The 26,124-nt window shown below is 45.4% G+C and overlaps 1 protein-coding gene across 1 annotated transcript in view; it reads left to right on the forward strand.

The window, feature by feature from the left end:
- LOC137413037 (casein kinase I) overlaps positions 1 to 26,124 on the forward strand; it is a 119,115-nt gene that overhangs the window by 72,018 nt on the left and 20,973 nt on the right. The window contains exons 3-6 of the mRNA XM_068098424.2: positions 10,799 to 10,925; positions 11,025 to 11,123; positions 12,090 to 12,229; positions 25,823 to 25,901. Coding sequence (XP_067954525.1) covers positions 10,799 to 10,925; positions 11,025 to 11,123; positions 12,090 to 12,229; positions 25,823 to 25,901 — 445 coding nt within the window. The remainder of the gene's footprint in view (positions 1 to 10,798; positions 10,926 to 11,024; positions 11,124 to 12,089; positions 12,230 to 25,822; positions 25,902 to 26,124) is intronic.

Below are 26,124 nucleotides of genomic sequence, written 5' to 3' on the forward strand. Positions count from 1 at the left end.
AACCTCATGTTGCTCAACCATGAGCTTTTATACTCTTACCCCGCTCACCCCCACCCATTCCCTCTCCAATTATGAGAATTTTGACCTTCCTCCATCTGCCAAACACAAGCCTTTGATCTCCCACCTCATGACACTACCTTCATCTCTGCCCACCCCAACTGTAATCCAGGGTGGCCCATTTATTGATCAACAATTTTGAACCCCTATAATTATATTGCTAAGAAGAAAAAAAAATCAAACTTTTTTTTTTACAGGATATTGATGCATATTTTGGGTTTTTATGATACAAATTTTACGCAAGTCAACCAGGTTTACGCAACTCATCCAGCAAACATACAAGACCTGAAAGGGCGGATTCAAGCAACTTTTGGAGAAATGACAGTTGGAATGCAACAGAAAGTGTTTTTTTTATTATTGTGAAAGGTTGCACAAATTGCTTGAAAATGATCGAAATTGTGTCAAAAAGCATAAATTTTCTATACATCTGATTTCAATATAATTTGTATCATAAAACTTGAAATATGTATCAATATCCTGTAAAAAAAAAAATTGTTTGATTTTGTTTCTTCGCAATATAATTATAGTGGTTCAATATTGTAATTGTGGATAGATAAATGGGCCACCTGGTATATTTTTACATCAACCCTTCAAAATTGAAAGCTTTTACCTCTATTTCTCTCCTTTCCAAATTTTATTTTCACCGATGATATTTTATCTTGCACTCAACCCCCTCTCATACTTTACCAGTTTTATCCCAAAATGTTTATATTTCTCTCGTATCACACTCTTCTGAGGGATCAAGGTCCTGCTCAATTATTATGTATATGAGATTATATGCTGAGGAAGGGGCATACTGGAAGTGAATGGGGGAATCCAAGTCTGATAGAGATGCACAAAATATCTTTAAAAAGCGAAGAAAGGTTGTGGGCCAACAGCACTTAAACTCTCGGCAGTTTCGATCAAATCCATTGTTGCAAATGCGTACATCGTTAATGCGGTAATGGTGACTGAAGTGCGATGTGTGCTTTGGCATCGGTTTTGGAGAGCAATTTGAGCAATTTTCCTTGGGTGTTGGCCATTCGAGCATGCCTGTCCATGACTTGTTCAGCGTATGTTGCTCCTTCAGTCGAGGGATACCAAACTCGACAAATATAGTGTTTAGAAGCTCACCGACTGAGAATCAAGGGGCAGTTAATGTTGAACATAAAGTTTGTCAAGGCACAGCTGTTTTATCAGACGAGACCATTCTATATAGACAATGAAACTCGAGTCTGCATCCTTGGGAGTTTGACTTGATTTTTAATTAAACCAAGTTTTCATCTCGAAGGACTGGCTTTTTCAGCAATGTGGAATGTCAGCCACTCCCATTTAAATGGGCAGTGAGCCAGACGAATAGTTCACCCAAGAGTTGGCGAGCGAAGCAGCAAGGTGTTGGAGTGGTTAGAATTGAAGGCGTCATGGCTTTTCAACAAATGTGTTTTGAGCCATTTTATTGTGTTTGGAAAACATTCTTATCATTATTTCTTAAACTAACAACTTTAAAAGTACATGCTGTACATTTTTTGTGTGTGTGTGTGTGTGTGCTTTTGTTGATCATTGATGTAATGGGGGAGAGGGAGTGTGGGGAGAACACTCTAACAGAAAATGTTTTTATTATTTTGTACTTCACACCAAAATGGTCTGAATGTAGTGGTCTTCACACCATCAAAAATGTAGTGGTCTGAGAGGGTCATTAACCAGTGTGGCAACTACATTCAAGTGTAAGGTGTGCATAGAGGGAGCTGCAGATGGAGGAAATGTTGAGTTGGATCTTCGAGATGGCGTGAAGCTGGAAGGTGTGAAAACATTTTGCTACCGAGGAGACATGCTGAATGGAGAAGCTGGATCAGACTCGGCAATGGTTGCTCGAGTGAGATGTGCATGGAAGAAGTTTCGGGAACTGAGTGGCGTGCTGATAAGGAGGAGAGTGTCGTTGAAGCCGAAGGGAAAGGTGGATGCTGCATGTGAGAAGTGTTATGATTTATGGGAGCGAGACATGGGTAATGAATGTAGAGCAGCAACGAAGGCTGGAAAGGGTGGAAATGCGAATGGTTCAGTGGATGTGCGGAGTATCGTTCAGAGAGAGGAAGACAAATGATGAATTGCGAAAGATCATGGGAATAGAGCCGGTAATGGATGCTGTGAAGAGAAACAGGTTGAGATGGTTTGGTCATGTGTTGAGGAAGGATGATGATCCCACGGTGCGATGGGATTGAAATTGTGTGATGGGATTTTAACAATTTGATGTGATTGAAACAATTTGATGCGATTGAAACAATTTGATGCAATTGAAACAATTTGATGCGATTGAAACAACTTGATGGGATTGAAACAGTTTGATGGGATTGAAACAGTTTGATGGGATTGAAACGGTTTGATGGGATCGAAACAATTTGATGCGATTGAAACAATTTGATGCGATTGAGACAGTTTGGGATTGAACAATTTAATGGGATTGAAACACTTTTATGGGATTGAGACAATTTGATGGGATTGAGACAATTTGATGGGATTGAGACAATGTGATGGGATTGAAACAATTTCATGGGATTGAAACAATTTCATGGGATTGGAATTTTTTTGGTAGTTTACATCCTTACCAGTTGATTGTAAAGCTTGCTTTTTAGTCACTTCTCTCCTTCCTAATGTTTAAGAACCTGTTTGGCATTCCCATCTCATTCTGCGAGCTTTCTTTGTACACCCAAGGTATGAATACTATTGTACTGTACTCATCATATCTTGCTTAATCTCCTGCACAGAAACTTGAAACTAATTCAATTTGATGTGATTCACCCATGACATTACATTCACTTCCATTTTCTCCTGAAATTCATTAAATTGTGAAATTAATTTGTGGTTAACCTACACCATCCATTGTCATGGTTTAACCTTCAGTAATGCAAAATGGGCTTTGAGTTGGGTCAAGCTGTCGCTGCTGTGAATCCAGTCCATCAAGACGTCATTGCAATTGAAGTTTACCATGTGGATAATATGATTGGCCTTTTGTGACATTGTGACACAGTGTTATAGCTCTCACTCTCAACAAACTTCGATTTGCCCACTCAAGGCATTAAAATGTTATTATTCAGTGTTTGTGAGAACAAGAACGAAATTTAAAGCTATGCATTGCAGCTTGGAAACAAATACTCAACATTGGCTATGACACAACTGCAATGGTGAAAAACGTGTTGTAACATTTCAGATGGTAATGTGAATGAACTTGTTTGGAGCTGTAACCATTGTGTGCTTGTCTTCTATTCACCCTTACGAATCACCACCTAACTTCAAAACCTCCATTTCTTTTATCAACTTCCCCCCTCCACACCTCCCAACCCAACCAACAGCCGAGTCTTGAAATCCCTCCGCCTCCCCCCCCCCCCCCCCTCCTTTCACTAAACCTTGCCTTGGTATCCTCTCTCTTTCCACCCCCCCACCCCCACACCCCCATCCTTACACTTACATCTCCATCCCACCCCTATAATCACATTTAAATCCTTCCACCTCCTGGCCATGCACTTACATGGCATGTTAACATTTTCTACAAGTGAGATACTCACAGTGGTCTAAGAAATGCAAACGTTTTCATTTAAAAAAAAATCACTATATAAGAAAATGCAGTTGGTAAGAAAAACATTTGATAACTGATTATATATCCTTTTAAAATTTATAACTTTCCAATTAAATAAAGTAAAACCTCTTTTATCTGGACATCTTACTATAATTCACCAAATGTCTGTCAGTCTGTCCGTTCGAAGGTACCGCAAAAACGGCTGAACTGATCGCAACGATATTTTGGGTGGGTAATCCTAGGACCCCCTGGAGTAAAATAGGCTATATTGTTTTTCCAATTCTTCCAAATTTTCCAGTTTTTCCAAACAGGATGGAATAATATTTACCGATATGAACAGTGATGTGGCTTTTGTTGAAATTCTGCATACCAGGAGAGAGTAGAACGACTCCTGACGAACTCTTCCTATATAAACGTGCGGCTCCGAAGTAGTATAATTTATCTTGTGGCCCTGGAACCAAACAATATATACATATACAGTGCTATATTTTTAACAGCACTTTTAACTTTTTTTTAACTCAACCCACACAACTCACACTCCCTCCCCCTCCTCCCAAATATGATTAATACCAACAACCAACAGGCATTTTAAGGCCATTTTCCCTGCAAGAGTGGGGGTTAGCCTTGCGTCCCCATGACAATCTTCTCCATTTTGCCCTATTTTCTGCATCTCTCCTTGTTAACCCCCTTGCCCGCATTTCTTCTTCGACCATCTTTAGCCAAGTCTTTCTCGGTCTTCCCTGTCCTCTACTTCCTTCAACATTCATTTCCATCACTCTTCTCAACCAGTCACTTTCATCCTTCCTCAACACATGACCAAACCATCTCAACCTGTTTCTCTTCACAGCATCCATCACAGGCTCTATTCCCATCATCTTTTGCAATTCATCATTTGTCTTCCTCTCTCTCAACGATACTCCGCACATCCACCGAACCATTCGCATTTCCACCCTTTCCAGCCTTCGTTGCTGCTCTACGTTCATTACCCAATGTCTCGCTCCCATAAATCATAACACTTCTCACTCATGCAGCATACACCTTTCCCTTCAGCTTCAACGACACTCCCCTCCTCGTCAGCACGCCACTCAGTTCCCGAAACCTCTTCCATGCACATCTCACTCTAGCAACCGTTGCCGAGTCTGATCCACCTTCTCCATTCAGCATGTCTCCTAGGTAACAAAATGTTTTCACACCTTCCAGCTTCACGCCGTCTCCAAGATTCAACTCAACATTTTCCTCCATCTGCAGCTCCCTCTGTGCACACCTTACACTTGAATGTAGCTGCCACACTGGTTAATGACCCTCTCAAACCACTACGTTTTTGATGAACCCACTCAGCGCACATTGTGCATTGAATGGAATTCACTCCGACACCCTTCCTGCACACAGCACACGGCCACTTCCCTTTTTCCTTCCACCTCACCACATGCTTTACCACTTGCCATCACCTTCGTTTTTCCGATATTCACCTTCAGACCTTTTGTCTCCATACATTCCTTCCACTTGTTCATCTTCTCCTTCAGTCCATCCATACTTTCTGCAATCAACACAAGATCATCTGCATACAACAACTCCCATGGTAAACCCTCCTTTACGTTCCGAGCCAGCACCTCCATCACAGCTACAAATAGTAGTGGACTTAGTACCGACCCCTGATGCACTCCCACCTTCACCTCAAACTGACCACTGTTCCCGTCCTTCGTCTTTACAGCTGTGCGCGCTCTTTTGTACATTGTCATCACTACTCTGATCAACCATTCCTCCACTCCTAACTTCCTCAATGCCCATGTCACTACTTCACGTGGAACCCTATCGAATGCTTTCTCCAGATCAACAAACCCAAGAAACAACTTCTTCGTCTTCTCCATGTACTTCTCCAAATATGATTAATAGTGAATATAATTTTAAACTTACTCTGTGCATCGACAAGCCCCAAATATGGCCTTCCTATCGGTGTTAAGAAACACAAAGGTTTGGGTAGAAAAGCACCCATCGACGAATCTTTGGGCCTTTCGCGTGCCCATATTGTCGGGAATCTTTGGAGTATGGGCTGTAAGATATCAACTTTTTAGACGAATCAACCAGAAAGTTCCCCAAATCTTTCGTTGTGCAGAGGAACCCCTTTCTCTCAGGTATGTTTCCAAGTTTTTTCTGCTTCTTTAAAAGCTTAGTGAGACATTTCATGCTACAACCATTTTCTGGCACCCATGATGTATGTCCAGGCCACCCCGATGAACCTATACTAGGGGTTTCTGTGCATGCTCGTTGAGCATTCCTGGGTGGATTACTTCGTTTTGGAAGTCCCGTATTATCCAGAAAAAAATCATGCCCTTCCCCAAAATGGTGGATTTTCCCAAGGTAACAACTGTGCAATAATTTTAGGCTCTTGGAGGTCTTTGGTGGTGTCTTTAGCAGTTCCTTGTACCCCTTTAGACTCGTATGCAAAAAAACCAGAGAATATTGCACATTTTATTGGGTTTTAGAGCAGTTTGTTGAAAGGCGTTGTCATCGTACAAAGCCGATTCGAGCTGGGCATCACAAGTCACGAGTTGCTCTCCTGAAGGCCAAACATATTTGCTGAATACCTTAAGTTTATTCATTTTGAATTGCTCTTAAACATGTTAACACGAGGTTTCAGACCTGTTTTCAGTTGACACCACCTATAAATGAACTAAACAGAGACAGACATATGAGTACAATACCCCAAATGTGAAATACACAAAGCCGGAACTCATTGATCTCACTGTCAGTGATGCATCTCCTGCACCGTCAACATTTGTCTCATCTGATGTTGCCTCGACTTTGGCTACCACAGATAATGCATGTTCATCTGCATCACATAAAAATCTTCAGTTTGAAAGTGTGATACACAGTGTTCTCAATGGCTGCATAGGGTGAGTCCACATACACAGAGAATGAGGAGTGGGACGTGGTGGGATAATCCCAAAGTGGGATTATATAATAAGCAATCACATAATTATCAGATATGTGACACCTTTCTTTCTTTCTTTTTGATGTAACGTTCACATGATAAGGATAAGGAAGAGTGTGGAGATATTTATCGGAGAGGACCAGCAGGGGTTTAGAAGGAGTATGGGAACGACAGATGGGATGTTCACGCTGAGACAGCAGGTGGAGAAGATGTTGGAGGTGCAAGGTGGAATGGTTTTGGGATTTGTGGATCTGGAGAAGGCCTACAATACTGTCTCGAGAGAGAGATGGTGATGGCGACACTGAGATGGATGGGAGTGTCGGAAGCAGAGGTTAGGTTGGTGGAAGGGTTGCACAAGGGAACGATGGGAAGAGTTGTCGTTGGTCCTAGGATATCTGAGGAGTTCAGTGTGAACATCGGTTTGAGGCAGGGAAGCGCTCACAGCCCACTCCTGTTTATTATGGTGTCGTAGCAGCGAAGCAGGAAGGTGAACATGAGGTAGAATGGATGTCGTATGCGGACGATCTAGCTGATGTGGTGGAGAGTTGGAGGGAGATGCAGGAAGTACTGGGGGAGTGGAAAGAAGCATAGGCTGAAGATGAGTATGGAGAAAACTGAGGTGATGTGGGTTGGGCAGCAGAGAAAAGAAATGAATATCAGGTTGAATGGGCATGACATCAGACAGGGAAATATGTTTCAGTATCTGGAGGGAAGAGTGACCAGGGATGGGAAGTCAGATGCAGAGGTGCGGCAGAGGATTCAGATGTGTGCAATGAGGAGGGTGGAGGGGGTAAAGGCAGACAGAAAGATATCGAGGAAATTGAAAGCAAAGGTTCTAATTTTGTGTGCAACGCCGGCTTACCTTTACGTTCTGGAGACGGTGGCACTCACGGAGACAACAACAGAGGCTGCAGGTTTGCGAGAACAACTGGGTTAGGGGGATTGTGGAAGTGAATAGGGTGGATAGAAGGAGATGGATGAACTGAGGGAAGAGATTGCTTTGCAGATGAGCTTGACAGGGAGATTGGTAAAATGCCGGCTGAAATGGGCTGGACACTTGGTGCAGACGGGGGAAGTGAGAATGTCAGAGCAGATAGGTTGAGAAAAAGAGGTAGACCGTGGTTGAGATGGTGGGATTGTGTGTGGAGTGATATCAGTAAGGTGGGGATGGTTGGAGAGTGGAGAGAGTTGGCTGAGGACAGAGGGAAGTGGAGGAGTATCATGGTCAAGTCAGGGCAGAAACTTGGTGCCATTGGCCCTCACCCCTTATAAAGGGAAGAAGAGAATAAGAAGTTCACAACAATGAATAGTCAAACAGATTGAACTGCTTTTCACTCATTTATTCCTTGTCCAATTACAGCCCTTTTTCTCTTAACCTGGCACTCATGGCCTTTGTCCCTTTACCTGGTGCTCGAGCTCTTCCTCCTCCCCCACCCACTCCAATTGGGGTGCTGGGGCTTTTTTTCTCATGTGGCGTAGTGGTCCACGGCCTCTCGTCACACCTCAAGGCCACTGGGTCCAGTGTCACTTTTCCCACCCCTCACCACCTCAGCCTTGCTTCATCATGCCCCAACCCTCGCACCTCCCATCGCGGACTCTTGCCAGTGAACCACCTCTCGCGGACTCTTGCCAGTGAACCACCTCTCGCGGACTCTTGCCAGTGAACCACCTCTCGCGGACTCTTGCCAGTGAACCACCTCTCGCGGACTCTTGCCAGTGAACCACCTCTCGCAGACTCTTGCCAGTGAACCACCTCTCGCGGACTCTTGCCAGTGAACCACCTCTCGCGGACTCTTGCCAGTGAACCACCTCTCGCGGACTCTTGCCAGTGAACCACCTCTCGCGGACTCTTGCCAGTGAACCACCTCTCGCGGACTCTTGCCAGTGAACCACCTCTCGCGGACTCTTGCCAGTGAACCACCTCTCGCGGACTCTTGCCAGTGAACCACCTCTCGCGGACTCTTGCCAGTGAACCACCTCTCGCGGACTCTTGCCAGTGAACCACCTCTCGCGGACTCTTGCCAGTGAACCACCTCTCGCGGACTCTTGCCAGTGAACCACCTCTCGCGGACTCTTGCCAGTGAACCACCTCTCGCGGACTCTTGCCAGTGAACCACCTCTCGCGGACTCTTGCCAGTGAACCACCTCTCGCGGACTCTTGCCAGTGAACCACCTCTCGCGGACTCTTGCCAGTGAACCACCTCTCGCGGACTCTTGCCAGTGAACCACCTATTGTGGACTCTTGCCAGCGCATGACCCCTTGTGGACTCTTTCCAGGGCACCACCCCTCGCGGACTCTTTCCAGGGCACCACCCCTCGCGGACTCTTTCCAGGGCACCACCCCTCGCGGACTCTTTCCAGGGCACCACCCCTCGCGGACTCTTTCCAGGGCACCACCCCTCACGGACTCTTTCCAGGGCACCACCCCTCGTGGACTCTTTCCAGGGCACCACCCTTTGCGGACTCTTTCCAGGGCACCACCCCTCGCGGACTCTTTCCAGTGCACCACTCCTCGTGGACTCTTTCCAGGGCACCACCCCTCGCGGACTCTTTCCTGGGCACCACCCCTCATGGACTCTTTCCAGGGCACCACTCCTTGCGGACTCTTTCCAGGGCACCACCCCTCGTGGACTCTTTCCAGGGCACCACCCCTCACGAACCCTTTCCAGGGCACCACCCCTCACGAACCCTTTCCAGGGCACCACCCCTCCCTGACTTTCCAGGGCACCACCCCTCCCTGACTCTTTCTAGGGCACCGCCCCTCATGGACGCTTTCCAGGGCACCGCACCTCGTGGACTTTTTCCAGGCCCCCTCCCCTCGTGGACTTTTTCCAGGGCACCACCCCTCGTTGCCATTTCCCCATGTTTCACCTCCTCGCTGCCTCTTGCCCACATTCCATCCCCTCACCACATGTTGCCCACGCTCCAACCCCTCGCTGCATCTTTACCACGCTCCACCCCTCACCACCGCCTCACGCTCCACCCCTTGACACATATTTCCCAAGCTCTACCCCTTGCTGCCTATTTCCCATCTTCCACCGCTTCCCACCTCTTTCCCATCTTCCATCGCTCGCCACCTCTTTCCCATCTTCCATCGCTCGCCACCTCTTTCCCATCTTCCATCGCTCGCCACCTCTTTCCCATCTTCCATCGCTCGCCGCCTCTTTCCCATCCCCATCACTCGCCACCTCTTTCCCATCTTCCATCGCTTGCCACCTCTTTCCCATCTTCCATCACTTGCTACCTCTTTCCCATCTTCCATCGCTTGCCACCTCTTTCCCATCTTCCATCGATCGCCACCTCTTTCCCATGCTCCACTCCTCGCCATATCTTTCCCATGCTCCACCCCTCGCCATATCTTTCTCATGCTCCACCCCTCGCCACATCTTTTCCATGCTCCACCCCTTGCCTCCTCTTTCCCATGCTCCACCCCTCGCCTCCTCTTTCCCATGCTCCACCCCTCGCCTCCTCTTTCCCATGCTCCACCCCTCGCCTCCTCTTTCCCATGCTCCACCCCTCGCCGCCTCTTTCCCACGCTCACCCCTCGCCTCCGACTTTCCCATGCTCCACTCCTCGCCATATCTTTCCCATGCTCCGCCCCTCGCCATATCTTTCTCATGCTCCACCCCTCGCCACATATTTTCCATGCTCCACCCCTCGCCTCCTCTTTCCCATGCTCCACCCCTCGCCTCCTCTTTCCCATGCTCCACCCCTCGCCTCCTCTTTCCCATGCTCCACCCCTCGCCTCCTCTTTCCCATGCTCCACCCCTCGCCTCCTCTTTCCCATGCTCCACCCCTCGCCTCCTCTTTCCCATGCTCCACCCCTCGCCGCCTCTTTCCCACGCTCACCCCTCGCCTCCGACTTTCCCATGCTCCACCCCTCGCCCCCTCTTTCCCATGCTCCGCTCCTCACAGAATATTGCCCACACAACACCCCTCACCAACTCTTGCTTGCGCACCACCCTCGCCGACTCTTACCCACACACCACTCCTCATCACATCGGCCTTGCACTTAACTGTGAATTCTCCTCGACTTGAATATTTAACTTCTTGCAAGCTTTCATTCCGAGCCATTCATTCTTTCCCTCATGAAACTTTGTGTCATCACTTCGTTGTTTGTCATCACTTGTAGCATCGAGTAAAGGCAATGCTTTACTTATGTTTCATGCAATCCCAGTTCTTTGCTTCGTGCCTCACTCCCTTGAGACCACCCTCCAATATCTTTTTCTCTTTGCCCCAACCTTTTCTTTCCTCAATAGGTGGTTTGGGCAGGAGCGTGAATACAATGTCCTGGTCATGGATATTCTGGGTCCAAGCTTGGAAGACCTGTTCAACTTTTGCTCGCGGCGCTTTACGATGAAAACAGTACTCATGCTCGCAGATCAGGTGCCACTCATTGCTGGAACTGCAGTTTGTCTGGCTTTTTATGTTTATTTTTCCATACCTGTCCAATCATTGTGCTGCGTTTTGTGCCATTTTCCACAGATGATTAGTCGAATTGAGTATGTCCACAATAAAAACTTCATCCATAGAGACATTAAACCAGACAACTTCCTGATGGGAGTGGGGCGGCACTGTAACAAGGTATACCTTTGTATTCTTTTGCGTGCATTTATTCGTTGTGTTATACCACGTTCATTGTCTTGCACTTTACTTTCAGTCATTTAAGTGTAGTGCAGTATTCATTTGCATTTTTTTTTCACCTGCATCAGTTTTGCAATGAGAAAGAAACATGTCCTCTCTCGTCTCACCACTTCTTTTCATTCCTTATTTCCTCTCTTCCATCTTTTCAATTTTGTCTTGTTTTGGCCTAGCTCCACTAACTTTTTGTTCAATAGCGTTTTTATAATGTTCTGAATCATGCCAAAGGCTCTCAGACGGTTTGGGCTGTCCACCTACGTAGCGTTTCATAAGTGGTGGCATGCTCTGCTAAAAGCATCACGGTACGACTTCACAAATTTTCATCATGTCTGTCTCGTTGTCAGCAACATTGATGTCTTTACTTGGCTAACACAGAACATTAATACATGTAAACAATTGCACAATGGTGGATTTTATAATACTGCTGACAGGATGGCCTCGAGGTACGTGCACTCCCCTTGAAGCTGTCTAGCCTGGGTTTGAATCCTGACTCAGCCATCAATTGTGATCAGGGTGATTCATCAATGTGTGTGCCATCCCTCGGTGGGTGTCCCTTCCATCAAAGTGGGTGTCCCATCTGTCAGCATTCGTTGGTCGATGTTGAAGATCCCATGGTGTCCTTCGCGAAGAGTCGGCGAGCTATAGCCGGCACCATGGCCAAATTCCAAATTCCTGCCCTAACCAGCAAGATGGCTTTGCATCAGCGGCACAGCTGTGCCCGCAGCCAATGATGCTGCCCTGAACGAAGGGGCATGAACGATGTGAGCATCTGCAGGGATGTACACGCCCAGCTTCTGCATGGATATGACTTTGTTAGGGCACAAACTTTAACAATGTTTCACCAGTTGTTCCTTTTTAATCTGTTTTCTGTCTCTTTTTATCCTCACGGTTATGCCTGCGCTTCTCTAGTTGTACCTCATTGACTTTGGCCTCGCTAAAAAGTACCGAGATACACGGACGAGGCAGCACATTCCCTACCGAGAAGACAAGAACCTCACTGGAACGGCCCGTTATGCCTCGATCAATGCACATCTTGGCATTGAGCAGAGGTAAGCACCGATAGCAAGTCTTGTAGTTGCCCTGCAGAGTGCAGAGTAACCCTTGCACATATTGCAACATAGATTACCTGTTGCCTAGAACGAAATATTTTCTGCAAGCTTTGCAACAAACAGTCATTGTGATTACCTGCTCAGCAAATGGTGTAATTCAGTGGGAGATATTGTCTTTGGCTACTAATTCAAGTTCTGTGTAATTAACAGATATAAACATATGCAGTACTTGGTATGATCTATCTCTATCTCTTTGTTTGTATTTTCCTGTCGGTTATCACCGCAGGGTGACGAATGGCCGTATTACGGTCCTTAATTTACATTTAATTTCCATTAAATGGTCCTTGATTTCCGAAGCACGTAGCCAAAACTGGTGGTTGGTCCGTCTTGCGCGGGGGAAGCAACCAAAGTACTTACCTGCACGAAACACACGGGTTGATTCCAGAAATCCACAACAAAGAACCACAGCACCACAAATGAAATGCAACACAATAATGGTTTAATAAAAATTAATGCAACACGAAAATGGTGAAATTAAAGGTGAGGTAAAACTGAATCCTAATTTTGAGACGTCTCCACTCAGACACAAATACAACACACAAACAAACAAGCGTTACGCCTAGGTCCCCCGTCGGTGAAGTGATGAGGCGGCCATCTTGGATTTTGGCGTGGCGACCCAATTTTCAATAGCGTTCTTCCTTATGCGTAGATACACCCACACACCAGATTAGAAGTTAGTAGTTAGTTTATATTTCAATATATTTCGCTCACAAGGTTCAGACATATATATATGGTGGCGGCCATATTGGATTTTGACGTGGCGACCCAATTTGCAGTGGCGTTCTTCCTTATGCCTAGATACACCCACACACCAGATTAGAAGTTGGTACTTCGCTTATTTTTCAAGATATTCCGCTCACAAGGTTCAGACATACATGGCAGTGGCCATCTTGGCGTTTGAAGTGGCACGTGGCACATGTGGAACACACACGGACGGAGGGGAAAACCATAGTCCCCCTTTCGCTCCGCGGTGCGACGGGGGACAATAATAAAAACTAGAACTGCAACTTTATAACTGCTGGCAGTGATGACCGGTTTCCTCCGCCTTCCCGCTTTCATGAAACCCCGCTTGGATACAACCCCGCTTTCATATAACCACGCTTTCATACAGCCCCGCTTTCATACAGCCCCGCTTTCATACAGCCCCGCTTTCATACAGCCCCGCTTTCATACAGCCCCGCTTTCATACAGCCCCGCTTTCATACAACCCCGCTTTGATACAACCCCTCTTTCATACAACCCCTCTTTCATACAACCCCTCTTTCATACAACCCCACTTGGATACAACCCCACTTGGATACAACCCCACTTTCATACAATCCCACTTTCATGCAACCCCACATTGATACAACCCCGCTTTCAAACAACCCCGCTTTCATACAACCCCGCTTTCATACAACCCCGCTTTGATACAACCCCGCTTTGGTACAACCCCGCTTTGGTACAACCCCGCTTTGGTACAACCCCGCTTTGGTACAACCCCGCTTTGGTACAACCCCGCTTTGGTACAACCCCGCTTTGGTACAACCCCGCTTTGGTACAACCCCGCTTTGGTACAACCCCGCTTTGGTACAACCCCGCTTTGGTACAACCCCGCTTTGGTACAACCCCGCTTTGATACAACCCCGCTTTGATACAACCCCGCTTTGATACAACCCCGCTTTGATACAACCCCGCTTTGATACAACCCCGCTTTGATACAACCCCGCTTTGATACAACCCCGCTTTGATACAACCCCGCTTTGATACAACCCCGCTTTGATACAACCCCGCTTTGAAACAACCCCGCTTTGAAACAACCCCGCTTTGAAACAACCCCGCTTTGAAACAACCCCGCTTTGAAACAACCCCGCTTTGAAACAACCCCGCTTTGAAACAACCCCGCTTTGAAACAACCCCGCTTTGAAACAACCCCGCTTTGAAGCAACCCCGCTTTGAAGCAACCCCGCTTTGATGCAACCCCGCTTTGATGCAACCCCGCTTTGAAGCAACCCCGCTTTGAAGCAACCCCGCTTTGAAACAACCCCGCTTTGAAACAACCCCGCTTTGATACAACCCCGCTTTGATACAACCCCGCTTTGATACAACCCCGCTTTGATACAACCCCGCTTTGATACAACCCCGCTTTGATACAACCCCGCTTTGATACAACCCCGCTTTGATACAACCCCGCTTTGATACAACCCCGCTTTGATACAACCCCGCTTTGATACAACCCCGCTTTGATACAACCCCGCTTTGATACAACCCCGCTTTGATACAACCCCGCTTTGATACAACCCCGCTTTGATTCAACCCTGCTTCGATACAACCCCGCTTTGATACAACCCCGCTTTGATACAACCCCGCTTTCACGTTATTGTTTTTTTTCTCCATCAATTTATCCCTCGATGATGCTCAATAAATTTCATCCTGATGAAACGAATGCCGACAGATGGGACGGCCAGCTTAACGTCCATCAACTAATAGCGACAGACATATACACACACACACACACACACACACACATTCACACACATTCACACACATCCACATCCACACACACAGCCACACACACAACCACATACACACCCACACACCCACACACACACACCCACACACACGTCCACACACCCACATCCACACACCCACATCCACACATCCACATCCATACACCCACATCCACACACCCACATCCACATCCATACACCCACATCCACATCCATACACCCACACCCACATCCACATCCATACACCCACATCCACATCCACACACCTACATACACATACCCACACACGCACACATCCACACCCACACCCACACCCACACGCACACGCACACACACACGCACACACACTCGCACTCACATCCGCACACACACATCCACGCACACACACACACACACACACACGCACACACACACACACACATACACACACACACATACACACATACACACATACACATCCACACACACACACACACACATTGGTGGACATTTCCTGCACACATCTTTATTCACAGCACAGAGCATGCATGGTTCCAGTACCGTCGGGGTATTTCGGTGGCTGTATGACCGATTTTGACCAATTAAAAGTTATCAGCGCTTGCACAATCTCCAACAATCCATGAAAAGCGAAAATAGAATTCAAATCCGAGCTAAGACGAGCACGTTCGGCCAGCCTGCAGGAATCGCGGCAAGTGAAAAATTAAATAATTACCCACCCGCCACCTACGGTAACTCGGTCAAAATTTATCCGATTTGCACCAGGTTTGTGGAGTTGGAGTGTTAACACCCCCGAGCCACTACCAATTTCGAAAACGGAATTCAAATCCGAGCTAAAATGAACCTGTACGGCCAGCCTGCACGAATCACGCCAAGTGAAAGTTAAGACACGGCCCTCAGCAAAGCCGCGATTTCTTTCTTCGACGATAACTTAAAAACTATAAACCCCACAAACTTCCAACTTACCTTATTCTTCTCCTCGTGTTCTTATCTCTCAAAATCACCAAGGGTATGCGAAGCTGCGACGCAGGAAACCAATCAGTTACATGGCCTGAGAAAAAAAGCTGTTTCTTCTTCTTTCAACAATAACGACTTCTAGCTTCCAGACCGTACAAGCAATCATGTTGAAATTTTAAACACTTATTCCTCTTGATGGGAGGTGCATTACATTAAAATTTCAAGTCGATCAATGCAGCGGTTCAAGAGATAGAAGCTTTTAAAGATTTTCATTCAATTATTCATTGTGGCCAAAACATGTGACTTATCAAAACTTCCCAAGTAACATTTTAACTTCCCCACATGGGGAACGTTTGTGTGAAGTTTCTACTCTGTCTTTAAATCCAGCTTTTCACTAATTTTTGAAGTTTATGCTTAAAAACGTCATAACTCCTAAACGATGCGATGTACGATGTCGTCATGCGGGAACGTTTTTTTCGTCATGGGTATGCGATTCTGCATGCAAAGTGTGCGCTCGATCTGTTCAGCCGTTGCGGAGAAAACGGGGTTTTAGTGTTTTTCACGAAAAACAATATGGCGGCTGAACCATGTGATGTTTGACGTCGAAATTTTTTGCATTCTGAATATTTTTTCACTAAGGTCATGTAAAAATAATATCATATTCGTGGCATCAAGGGGCCTATTTGTCGAATTCTAACTTTGTAATGTTAGCACCTTTAATATCCAAAATAAACAGGTTTTTTGGTCCCATTGCAGAGTTCTTTAGAATGAGCCATGACTCCATTGAGCCGTTTTGGAGATATAAAGGGGCAAAGTTGAAGGTGTTTTCCAAGATGGCACCCATACCACGTGACCTATGACGTCATAATTAGCAGTAATAAATTCTCATGTCTAGCCAATCACTTGGTGAAAATTTCGTGTCAATCGGACCAACGGTTGCTGAGAACATTGACTTTAAAGTTTTTGAAAGTGAACGACTCGTGGAAGAAAAAGAAAAACTCTTGGAAAAACATTAGGTATTCCTCTGCATTTAAATGCAGAGGAAACCTAATAAAAGGGTTTCTTTTAGTCGGCCAGTACTCAGCTCTGGTCCACAATGCGCCTTGGAGCTTGATGGTCGCGGCCGTCCGTGCAGCCACCCGTGCGGGGAAACGCTCCAACAAATGGCGCCGAAAACGCCCAGGCGTGAGCAAGCAGCCAACCGGACCTTCCTCGCTTCCACCCCCAAGCGAGACGCGGCTTTCTGCTCTCCCAAAAAGCACCAACTCAACCAGCACCCCCTCCACCGGCATTGCAAAGGTTCACAGAGATCCGAAAAGTTCTCTTCACAAGCGCACCCAAGACAATGCGACCGCCTGAACCGAAAGCCAGACCGAGAGAGAGACAGTCGGGGCATTTCTTCTTCCTCCTAGCTCTCGAACCTTCTCGCTCTGACGTCACCCTCACGTAACGCCGACCAATGACCGAGTGCCATTGGATTACCCCATCTCCACAACCAATGACGAACTTCGGGGCGTGGCCTGCTGGCTTTGCTTGGTGTGAGCATCATTAAGGCGTAGCTTACTCGCCTATCAAGAATCTTGGGGCGAGCAGGGGACGATTGTTGTTGGCGTAACGAGGGTTTTTATGGCCGGCCTTGTAAAAACGTAGGGAAAAACCACAGGGAGCAATCACATACCTGGGAAATTTATCTTAACCCCTATTTAGATAACACAAGCTCCACCCCCAATGTGAAGACACATAAACAATCTTAAGCTCACAGTTTTCCCCGACTTAAATACATCGAGATTGGCTTCCGACTCGCATGCGGTCCATGCTACCCTACACAGTTCTATCTCCACTATGGTATTTCATCACCTACCCCCACAAACATGGCAGTATTTTTTGAACCATGAAATTTTAACCTTTGTATATTGTGCACAATTCGTGCTTTAATCGTGTTTTTTTTTTTTTGTAAACTTGATGGAGGCTCGTGGAAGAGTTAGAGCAGAATGGAAAGAGGGAAACTCTAACAGCATAGTAGAAGTGAGAGTGAGATCAAAGGGATGGGAAGAGGGACACATGGGTGAACAGGCTGCGCACAAGTTGAATGAAACACAGGAAGAAGAGGAAGGGGAAAGTGGGGATGAAACAGAAAAGAAACAAACCAACAGACAATAAACAAGAAGAGGTGAGGGAGAGGGCGGAAATCACAATAACCTGGAAAAGGGGAGTGCTTGGGAAGAGGGTCATGTGGAGTGGAAGAGATCACTAGGTGGATGGGGGATGACCCGAGGTCGTGGTGAACAGCTGTCTTAAATCCCTGGAGGGTACAATGGTACTGAACATGTTGGGAACATTGGTTCCACAGGTGAGAGAAAAGAGAAACAAATGAGTGGAGGTGAGCAGTGAGCCTACATTTTTGGTTTTTAACAAGAAGATGGTTACTGCAGGCAATATCTGTCCTGTAGAAACCTGGAAGGAACAGAGCCAAGAGCACGGATGGTGCAACACAAAAACAGAGGTGGTTGAATACAGAGAGGCCACCAACCTGTTCTGTGATGTGAAAGTAACAGGCCTTAGACACTCAGCTTTGGCGCGGGAGATCCCAATGATTTTGAGCGCCTTGCTTTCCACGGCATCAATAAGGACAAGGTGTGAGGCAGGGGCACCAGCCCAAAGAGGAGAGCAGTCCTTCATCAAGCTGCGAATGAAGGCATTATAGGTTGTCAAATGTTCAGACTCTAGGAAAGACCTTGCACGATGAAGGATGCCCAGTCGGCAACTGGCTTTGCAGATAATCTGGGAAATCTGCTTTGCTCAAGAAAGATCATGGCTGATGGTGATGCCCAAAAGGTTGAGTGAGTGAAATTTTTCAAGTGGTTTGTTTAGAGAGTGGATGGGAGGGTTTTCCAGATGATCCTTTCAGAGAGAGGTTGAGTAGGATTTGTCCTCGTTCTATCGAGGTCTGGAGCGAGGGAAAAGGCCACTGCCTGCTTGTCTGAAGAATGAGATAGTGAGGAAAGAGAAGAGAAGAAAAGAAAATGTTGCTTCAAACTTTTTTTCTTTACTGGAGCTCATGGAAGAGCAAGGTGGAACTGTCAATGGGACAACCATCGAGGGAATGAATAAATGCTAAACAAGTACACATACATTCAAAGTACACCGCCCCCATGCCAAATAATTAAATATCCGACAGCGCGGCATTGCCGGGGCGCCTCCGGCCTCCGGCGCCCGGCAGTACCGCAGTGCAGCTCATAGAGGCTGCATTGGGAGGGAAAGGTGTACGCTAATTGATTGATTAATTGTATAATTAAAATCAATAAAAGATTATCACAAAATATTTTCTTAATCAATTGACTAATACCATAACAAAACCACTAGTGCTTCATCCGAAGATGTATCTCATAGAAATTTAATCAAATAAGTCATTAATAAAAAATTAAATAATTAATAGATTAATCAATAAGTAATTCATCGATTAATCAATAAATAATGAATCGATTAAATGATTAATCAATAAATCTAAAATATCCTTGATAGCCACATCACTTGGTCACTCATGTCCAAATATTAGCTTCTCAGCTCAAAAGGTGCCTGAGATATTGGCCAAATGAGAAAGAAGATAAATAAATGATTAATAATGAAAATAAATAAATAATAATCATTAAAAAATTAAATTATTATTCAATTCAGTCAGAGAACACATAAACCACCACCATTTCATCAGAATCTGTAACTTAAAAAAAAAAAAAAAAAATTTGTCATTAATCAAATAATTAATCGATTAATTGATTAATTGATTAATTAATAAATCAAAAATAGCCTTTGCAGCCAAATCACCTGGTCGTTGGCATGTCCAAATATCAGCTTCCTAAATCAAAAGGTGCCTGAGTTAATGGTCAGAAGAGAAAGGAAATTTAATTAATTAAATAAGTACTTAATTATAATTAAAAAAATAACCACCTTTAGAGGCCATTTACTTAATTAATCGCTAATAATTAAATAACTCCTCAATTTATTGATTAATCAAAAAACAAAAAATAACGTTTTTGACAAAGGACTTGCTCACTATTGTGCTGAAATTTCAGCTTCCTAGCTCAAAGGATGGCTGAGATATCGCCCGGACAAACAAACAAGAAAACAAGAAAGCAAGAAAGAAAACAAACAAGAAAGAAAACAAGAAAGAAAACAAACAAACAGAGTGAAAACTGAGTACTCCCTTTCAGCGTGCGTCACTGCCGAGCCCCCTTCGGTGCCCAGCAATGACGATTTGCAATGCCTGGAGATGGCATAGGAAAGGTGCGGTGTACAACAAACAAACAGAGTGAAAACTGAGTACTCCCTTTCAGCATGCGTCACTGCCGAGCCCCCTTCGGTGCCCAGCAATGACGATTTGCAATGCCTGGAGATGGCATAGGAAAGGTGCGGTGTACAACATTCACTAAGGAAATATTGGTGCTATATTAAACATATTTCACCCCTATAAGTCATTTCCACAACAATATCCACCCTACTCAATTATAGACAAAGTCTCACAAACGATTTCTCGAAAACAGGCAGCAGGAACTATTTTCCTTCCTTTCATGGTGACGATTCAGCACAAACTTGTTTAAAACTAGCTTCAGGCATTCAGCTGGACTCACACTAGCGTCAACTAAAATACATAATTGTTTAATTAACAAGTTGACTTTCTAATTGATGCCATTGCAAACAACAAAAGTTGGATTTGACAGCAAACACCAGAGGATGCCTTTTTTGCATGTATGTTTTGAGAAAGGACTTTATTCGCATGGGAAAATGTTTGAATATTTAAACAAAATAAAAAAGACAAAAAAACAAACAATTTGGCTTATTTGGCCTCATTGGTAATGCAGAAGTCAGAACCTTTGGTAAAAGTCAAAAAAAGCATTTGCAAAACTATTTCTTGCTAAGGCTGCCAGACTTCTGTTGGGCGTGCGGATTTTTGGGTTGTCCACAAGCGTCCGGATGATATCACGGAGATGTAAACACGCGAGTTGATTCGGAGAAGGAGAAAAATGGCGGACTCCCAAGTTGGTGTAAGTGAATAGATTTCTCTGCGCTTGCAGACCAGGACCGCTGTGGAGTAGGTGGTTGTCTCGAAGCTCTTTTGTTCCTTTCTAATCCAGAAATTGTTGAAAATTCAACGATCATTAGCTATACACGAAGACATGTGAACTCATCCCCAAGCAGGACTGACTATTACCAGTCATGGAGGGCGTCGCCGGAGAGGTTGCCGAGGCATTAAAAACGATGATGGGGGTTCTCCAGGGATAGGTCTGCGATGAATGGCCATGCAGTTTAAACATTACACTTAAAAAAGTGTATTGTGAATTGAACACCTCATGCACAGGCAGCACTTCCATTTGCGAAAAGACGTCATGTAAATCCAATTATTATTCCCCACACTTTTTGCAAAAAAATAGGGGGGGATATTTTAATTGGCTCTTTTCATCCGTCACGCTATCTCCCCCGGAGCGGTTGTGCAGAAATTTACCAAATTTGGTAGTTACGATCAGCACAAGGCACAAAGGTGTAAGAGCAGTATAATTTGGGCATTGCCTCCTCAGATGGTGTCAAAAGGTCAAATACCAAAAATGCAATTACGGGCACCTTTTTTAATATTGTTACCTCTGCCGTGCAAGGTGGATGGAGGTTATGTTTTCACCCCTGTCTGTCTGTCTGTATGTTTGTTTGTGAACAAGATATTTTAAAAAGTTGTGGATGGATTCAGACGGAGAGGTAGTGTATGTGACTAGGACGAAATGATTAGATTTTGGTGAAGATCCGGATTTGGATCCGGCTAGTAGAATTTTTAAAGTGATTCTTCACCATTGGGAGATAGGGCCAAAAACGATACATAGCAGGATATCTCAAAAATTGTGGATGTATTTCGACAAAACTTGATGGAGAGGTTGCATGTTGCGTATGTGACAAGGAAGAATTGATTCATTTTTCGTGAAAAGCGGAATCCAGCTAATATAATTTTTTAAGTGATTCTTCACCATTGGGAGATATGGCCAAAAACGATATATAGCAGGATATCTCAAAAAATTGTGGAAGGATTTGGACGAAACTTGGTGGACAGGTTGTGTGTGTGACAAGGACGATTCGATTCGATTTTGGTGAAGATCTGAATATGGATTCGGATATGAGAATTATTACCTTCGCAAAAGCGGAAGGTTATGTTTTGATCGCTGTGTATTTATTTGTATGTCTGTGTGTGTGTGTGTATGTTATTCGCATAACTCAAAAAGTATTCAACCGAATTGCATGAAATTTGGTGGGATGATTGGTTATTATACGGGACACATTTGATTAGATTTTGGGAGCAATCGGGTCAAAGGTCAAGGTCAAGGTCACGAAAAGGTCAAAATCGTATTTTTGTTGTTCTGTTCCCTACACTCCCATGCCAAGTACAGAACAGTAGCTGCGGCGAAGGTATGCGCTCTACCGAGTGCCCGTTCTAGTTTAATTTTTAAGTGATTCTTCACCATTGAGAGATCGGGCGAAAAGCAATATATAACATCATATTTAAAAAATTATGTAAGAGTTATGACTGAACTTGATGGACGAGTTAGGTGACAAGAACAGGCCGATTAGATTTTGGTTCAAGTCCGAATCCAGATCCAGCCTATCATTGGGTTACAAAACATCAACTGTTCATCCTGGCGGAGGTATGCGCTCTACGGAGTGTGGTTCTAGGTTTTAATAATAATAATAATAATACATTTATTTTATATAGCGCTTTTCAAGAAGCCCAAAGGCACTTTGACAGAGTACAAAAAACAAGTGCAAAACTAGAACGGGCACTCGGTAGAGCGCATACCTTCGCCGCAGCTACTGTTCTGTACTTGGCATGGGAGTGTAGGGAACAGAACAACAAAAATACGATTTTGACCTTTTCGTGACCTTGACCTTGACCTTTGACCCGATTGCTCCCAAAATCTAATCAAATGTGTCCCGTATAATAACCAATCATCCCACCAAATTTCATGCAATTCGGTTGAATACTTTTTGAGTTATGCGAATAACATACACACACACACAGACATACAAATAAATACACAGCGATCAAAACATAACCTTCCGCTTTTGCGAAGGTAAAGACAAAAATCAATAGGTAAATAATCAAAGCAAAAGGAAGGAGAAGGAGAAGAGATAGTCAGGGGTTAAATGCTGTGGGTTAAATGTTGAATGCAGTGTTGAACAGGTGCGTCTTGAGTGATGTTTTGAATGTGGTGAGTGAGGAGGAGTCTCTGATGGTGTGAGGTAGTGAGTTCCAGAGGGTGGGAGCAGCGATGGAGAAGGCCCTGTCCCCCCAGGATCTGAATTTGGTCCGGATGGGGGGCGGGGGGGGGGGGTCAGGAGGTTGGTACCAGCAGAGCGGAGGTTGCGGGTGGGAGTGTGTCTGGAGAGGAGGTCAGTCAGGTAGGATGGGGCCAGGTTATGGAGGGCTTTGTAGGTCAAGAGGAGGATTTTGTACTGGATTCTCTGGGGGGATGGGGAGCCAGTGAAGCTTATAAAGGACGGGGGTGATGTGGTCACGGGTCCGGGAATGGGTGAGTAGACGGGCAGCGGAGTTCTGAATGTATTGGAGTTTATTGGTGATTATTGAGGGTGAACCATAGAGGAGGCTGTTGCAGTAGTCCAGACGGGAGGTGATGAAGGCGTGGATGAGGGTTTCTGCAGCCGTGGAGGAGAGGGATGGACAGAGACAGGCGATGTTTTTCAGGTGAAAGAAGGCTGTCTTTGTGATCTGTTTAGTGTATTTGTCGAAGGAGAGGGTTTGGTCAAAGATGATGCCAAGATTCCGGATGTGAGGGGAGGTGGATATTGGGAAACCGTCGATGTTGAGGGCAAAGTTATGGGTGGATTTGGTGAGCGTTTTTGGGCCAATGATGATTATTTCAGATTTATCATAGTTAAGTTTGAGGAAGTTGATTTGAAGCCAGGATTTTATTTCAGTGATGCAGTTTGTCAGGATAGAGTGGGTGGCGGTGGAGATGGACTTGGTGGAGATGAAAAGCTGGATGTCATCGGCGAAGCAGTGGAATTGGAGACCATGACGGCGGATTAAGTGACCAAGGGGGGACAGGTACAGGATGAAGAGGAGGGGGCCAAGAACTGAACCTTGGGGGACACCTTGGGGGAGGGGAGCAGTGGGGGATTTGCAGTTATTGATGGAGATGAACTGGTGTCTGTCATAGAGGTATGATTTGATCCAAGAGAGGGCAGTGCCGGTAATGTTAAAGGTGGTTTCAAGTCGGGTGAGGAGGATGGTGTGATTGATGGTGTCAAAGGCGGCGCTGAGGTCGAGGAGGATGAGAATGTTGAGGTTGCCGGCGTCAGAGGAGAGGAGAAGGTCGTTGTTGATTTTGAGGAGAGCAGTTTCAGTACTGTGGTTGGAGCGGAATCCGGATTGGAATGTTTGCAAATGAGGCTTTTGTTGTTGAGGGACCGGGTATTGAACAGAGTGAGCTTCATGTTTGTTTGTACGGTGGGGATGAGCTCAGGTGATTTAGCCAGGGTTTGCAGACAGGAGGTGCGATCGTGTGCGTTGCTGTGACCAGGTGCACTGGGACGATGACAGGAGTGCACTGAGCCGACCAGAGTACGGGAATGAAGTGACCTGTTTGTAAGTAAACCAACTTACGACCAGAGCCTCTATGAATATATCTGGGTCGTCGCAGGAGTCCGTGGTATTTGATTGCAGAGATGCATGATGGGGTAGAGTAAGTGTTGAGCAGAAGTAGCCTTGCAGCGGTGTACCTTCGAGCCATGTCAGGCAGGAGCGGAGGGGACGAGGACAAGGCCAAGGTCGAGGAGGACGAGTAGGCCTTGCCAGTGGAAGCGGCTTGCCAGAAGCGGCGAGCAAGACAGTAAAGGCCGAAGCGGCAGATGAGGCGCAGGACAGTTCGGGAGCGGGCCTGAGGCAACGGTGGAAGAGCCGGGCAGGCGAAGCCAGGAGCAGAGCCGGGACCGAGCAGGGAGCAGACCAACGGCCAAAAAGCCGCCACGAGCACCAGAAAAGCAGACTATGTACAATGACCCAGTCGGAGAAGCGGCGAACAAGTAACGCCAGCGTCCTCTCCAGACCGGACCGGAAGCGGAATCCAATGAAATCTCAATGAAACTGTATATGCAATCAACATTGGGGGATGCATGAAATATGTAATGATTTTTTGGATCTAACTCCCAATTCATACCCCAACGGGTGGAGACTTGGTGTCACGGGTCAAAACGAAAGAAAAAAAAATTAAACTCAAAAGTTTATTTTGGGTCATTCCTGGTGGAACCTTTTGCCACATTTCACCTTTGCTCTAGGAGGAAAGTGTGGGGATTTGTCATGGCGCGCGATCAACTTCGCTCCAGTTATTCTTAAGGTGCTCTGGTCAAAATGTCTTTGCCTTTATGAAGACTAGAATGTAAGACCCGTCGCTTCGCTGAGGGAAATACCAATCTTTGCTGCAATGGCTAATCTATGGGGGAAGAAAAAAAAGGATTACTGGGAGCTCCTGCTCTTCGTGCAGGGATAACCAACGTCACCTGTTGGCATTTGCAGTTTTGACACGCGTGTCCATGTACCCATAAAAAAAAAATTGGGATCACAAACGTTCCCGGGAGATACCAGAATCCACCATAGTTGGATTTATTGAAATCCGTTAATCCGTTCTCGAGTTATAACACGACAAACAGACAAACAGACACGGCTCCTTTTATAATATAGATAGTCGTGATTAATTGCGATAGGCCTAAGCTTGTTTAGAAAAACAAAAACAAAAGGAATCATATTCAAACCTTGAGCTGAAGTGATGTTGTTGACTTTGGTTAGATTTTGATTTGATAAATATTGATTTTAAATATTGATTAAATATTAAATATTGATAAATATTTAATTTTGATAAAATGGGATACAATTTAAAACCATTATAATCATTTTCCCACGAGATGGTTTATCCACACTTGTGCAAATCAAATAAATTTGGGACTTTTAAACATGGCCTCAGTTCATCACTTAAACAAACATTCTCTCTCTGTCTTTTTCTCTCTCAAACTTTCCATCAACCATTTTCACCCTGTTCTTTAGCCGGAGAGACGACATGGAGTCGCTGGGTTATGTGCTCATGTACTTCAACCGCACGAGTCTACCCTGGCAGGGGCTAAAGGTAAAGCTTGTTTCCTTGTCCCAACCTTACTATGCCTTTGCTAATGAAACATCCATTTTAGTTGCAAATATTCCAATGTCGTTTCAGAGTTCAGATAAACGGATCAGTGAGTGCCAGGGAGTGTTTTAGGCCAAAAAAAGAAGCTTTTTCTTTTTGGATATCCTTTTTTTAATCCTGCTATATTGCCTCGGCCTTTGTAGCTATGTGGAAGGTAATATTGTTA

The sequence above is a fragment of the Myxine glutinosa genome, chromosome 1 (assembly GCF_964187855.1).
Source record: "Myxine glutinosa chromosome 1, kmMyxGlut1.1, whole genome shotgun sequence".
Taxonomy (NCBI): Eukaryota; Metazoa; Chordata; class Myxini; order Myxiniformes; family Myxinidae; genus Myxine; species Myxine glutinosa.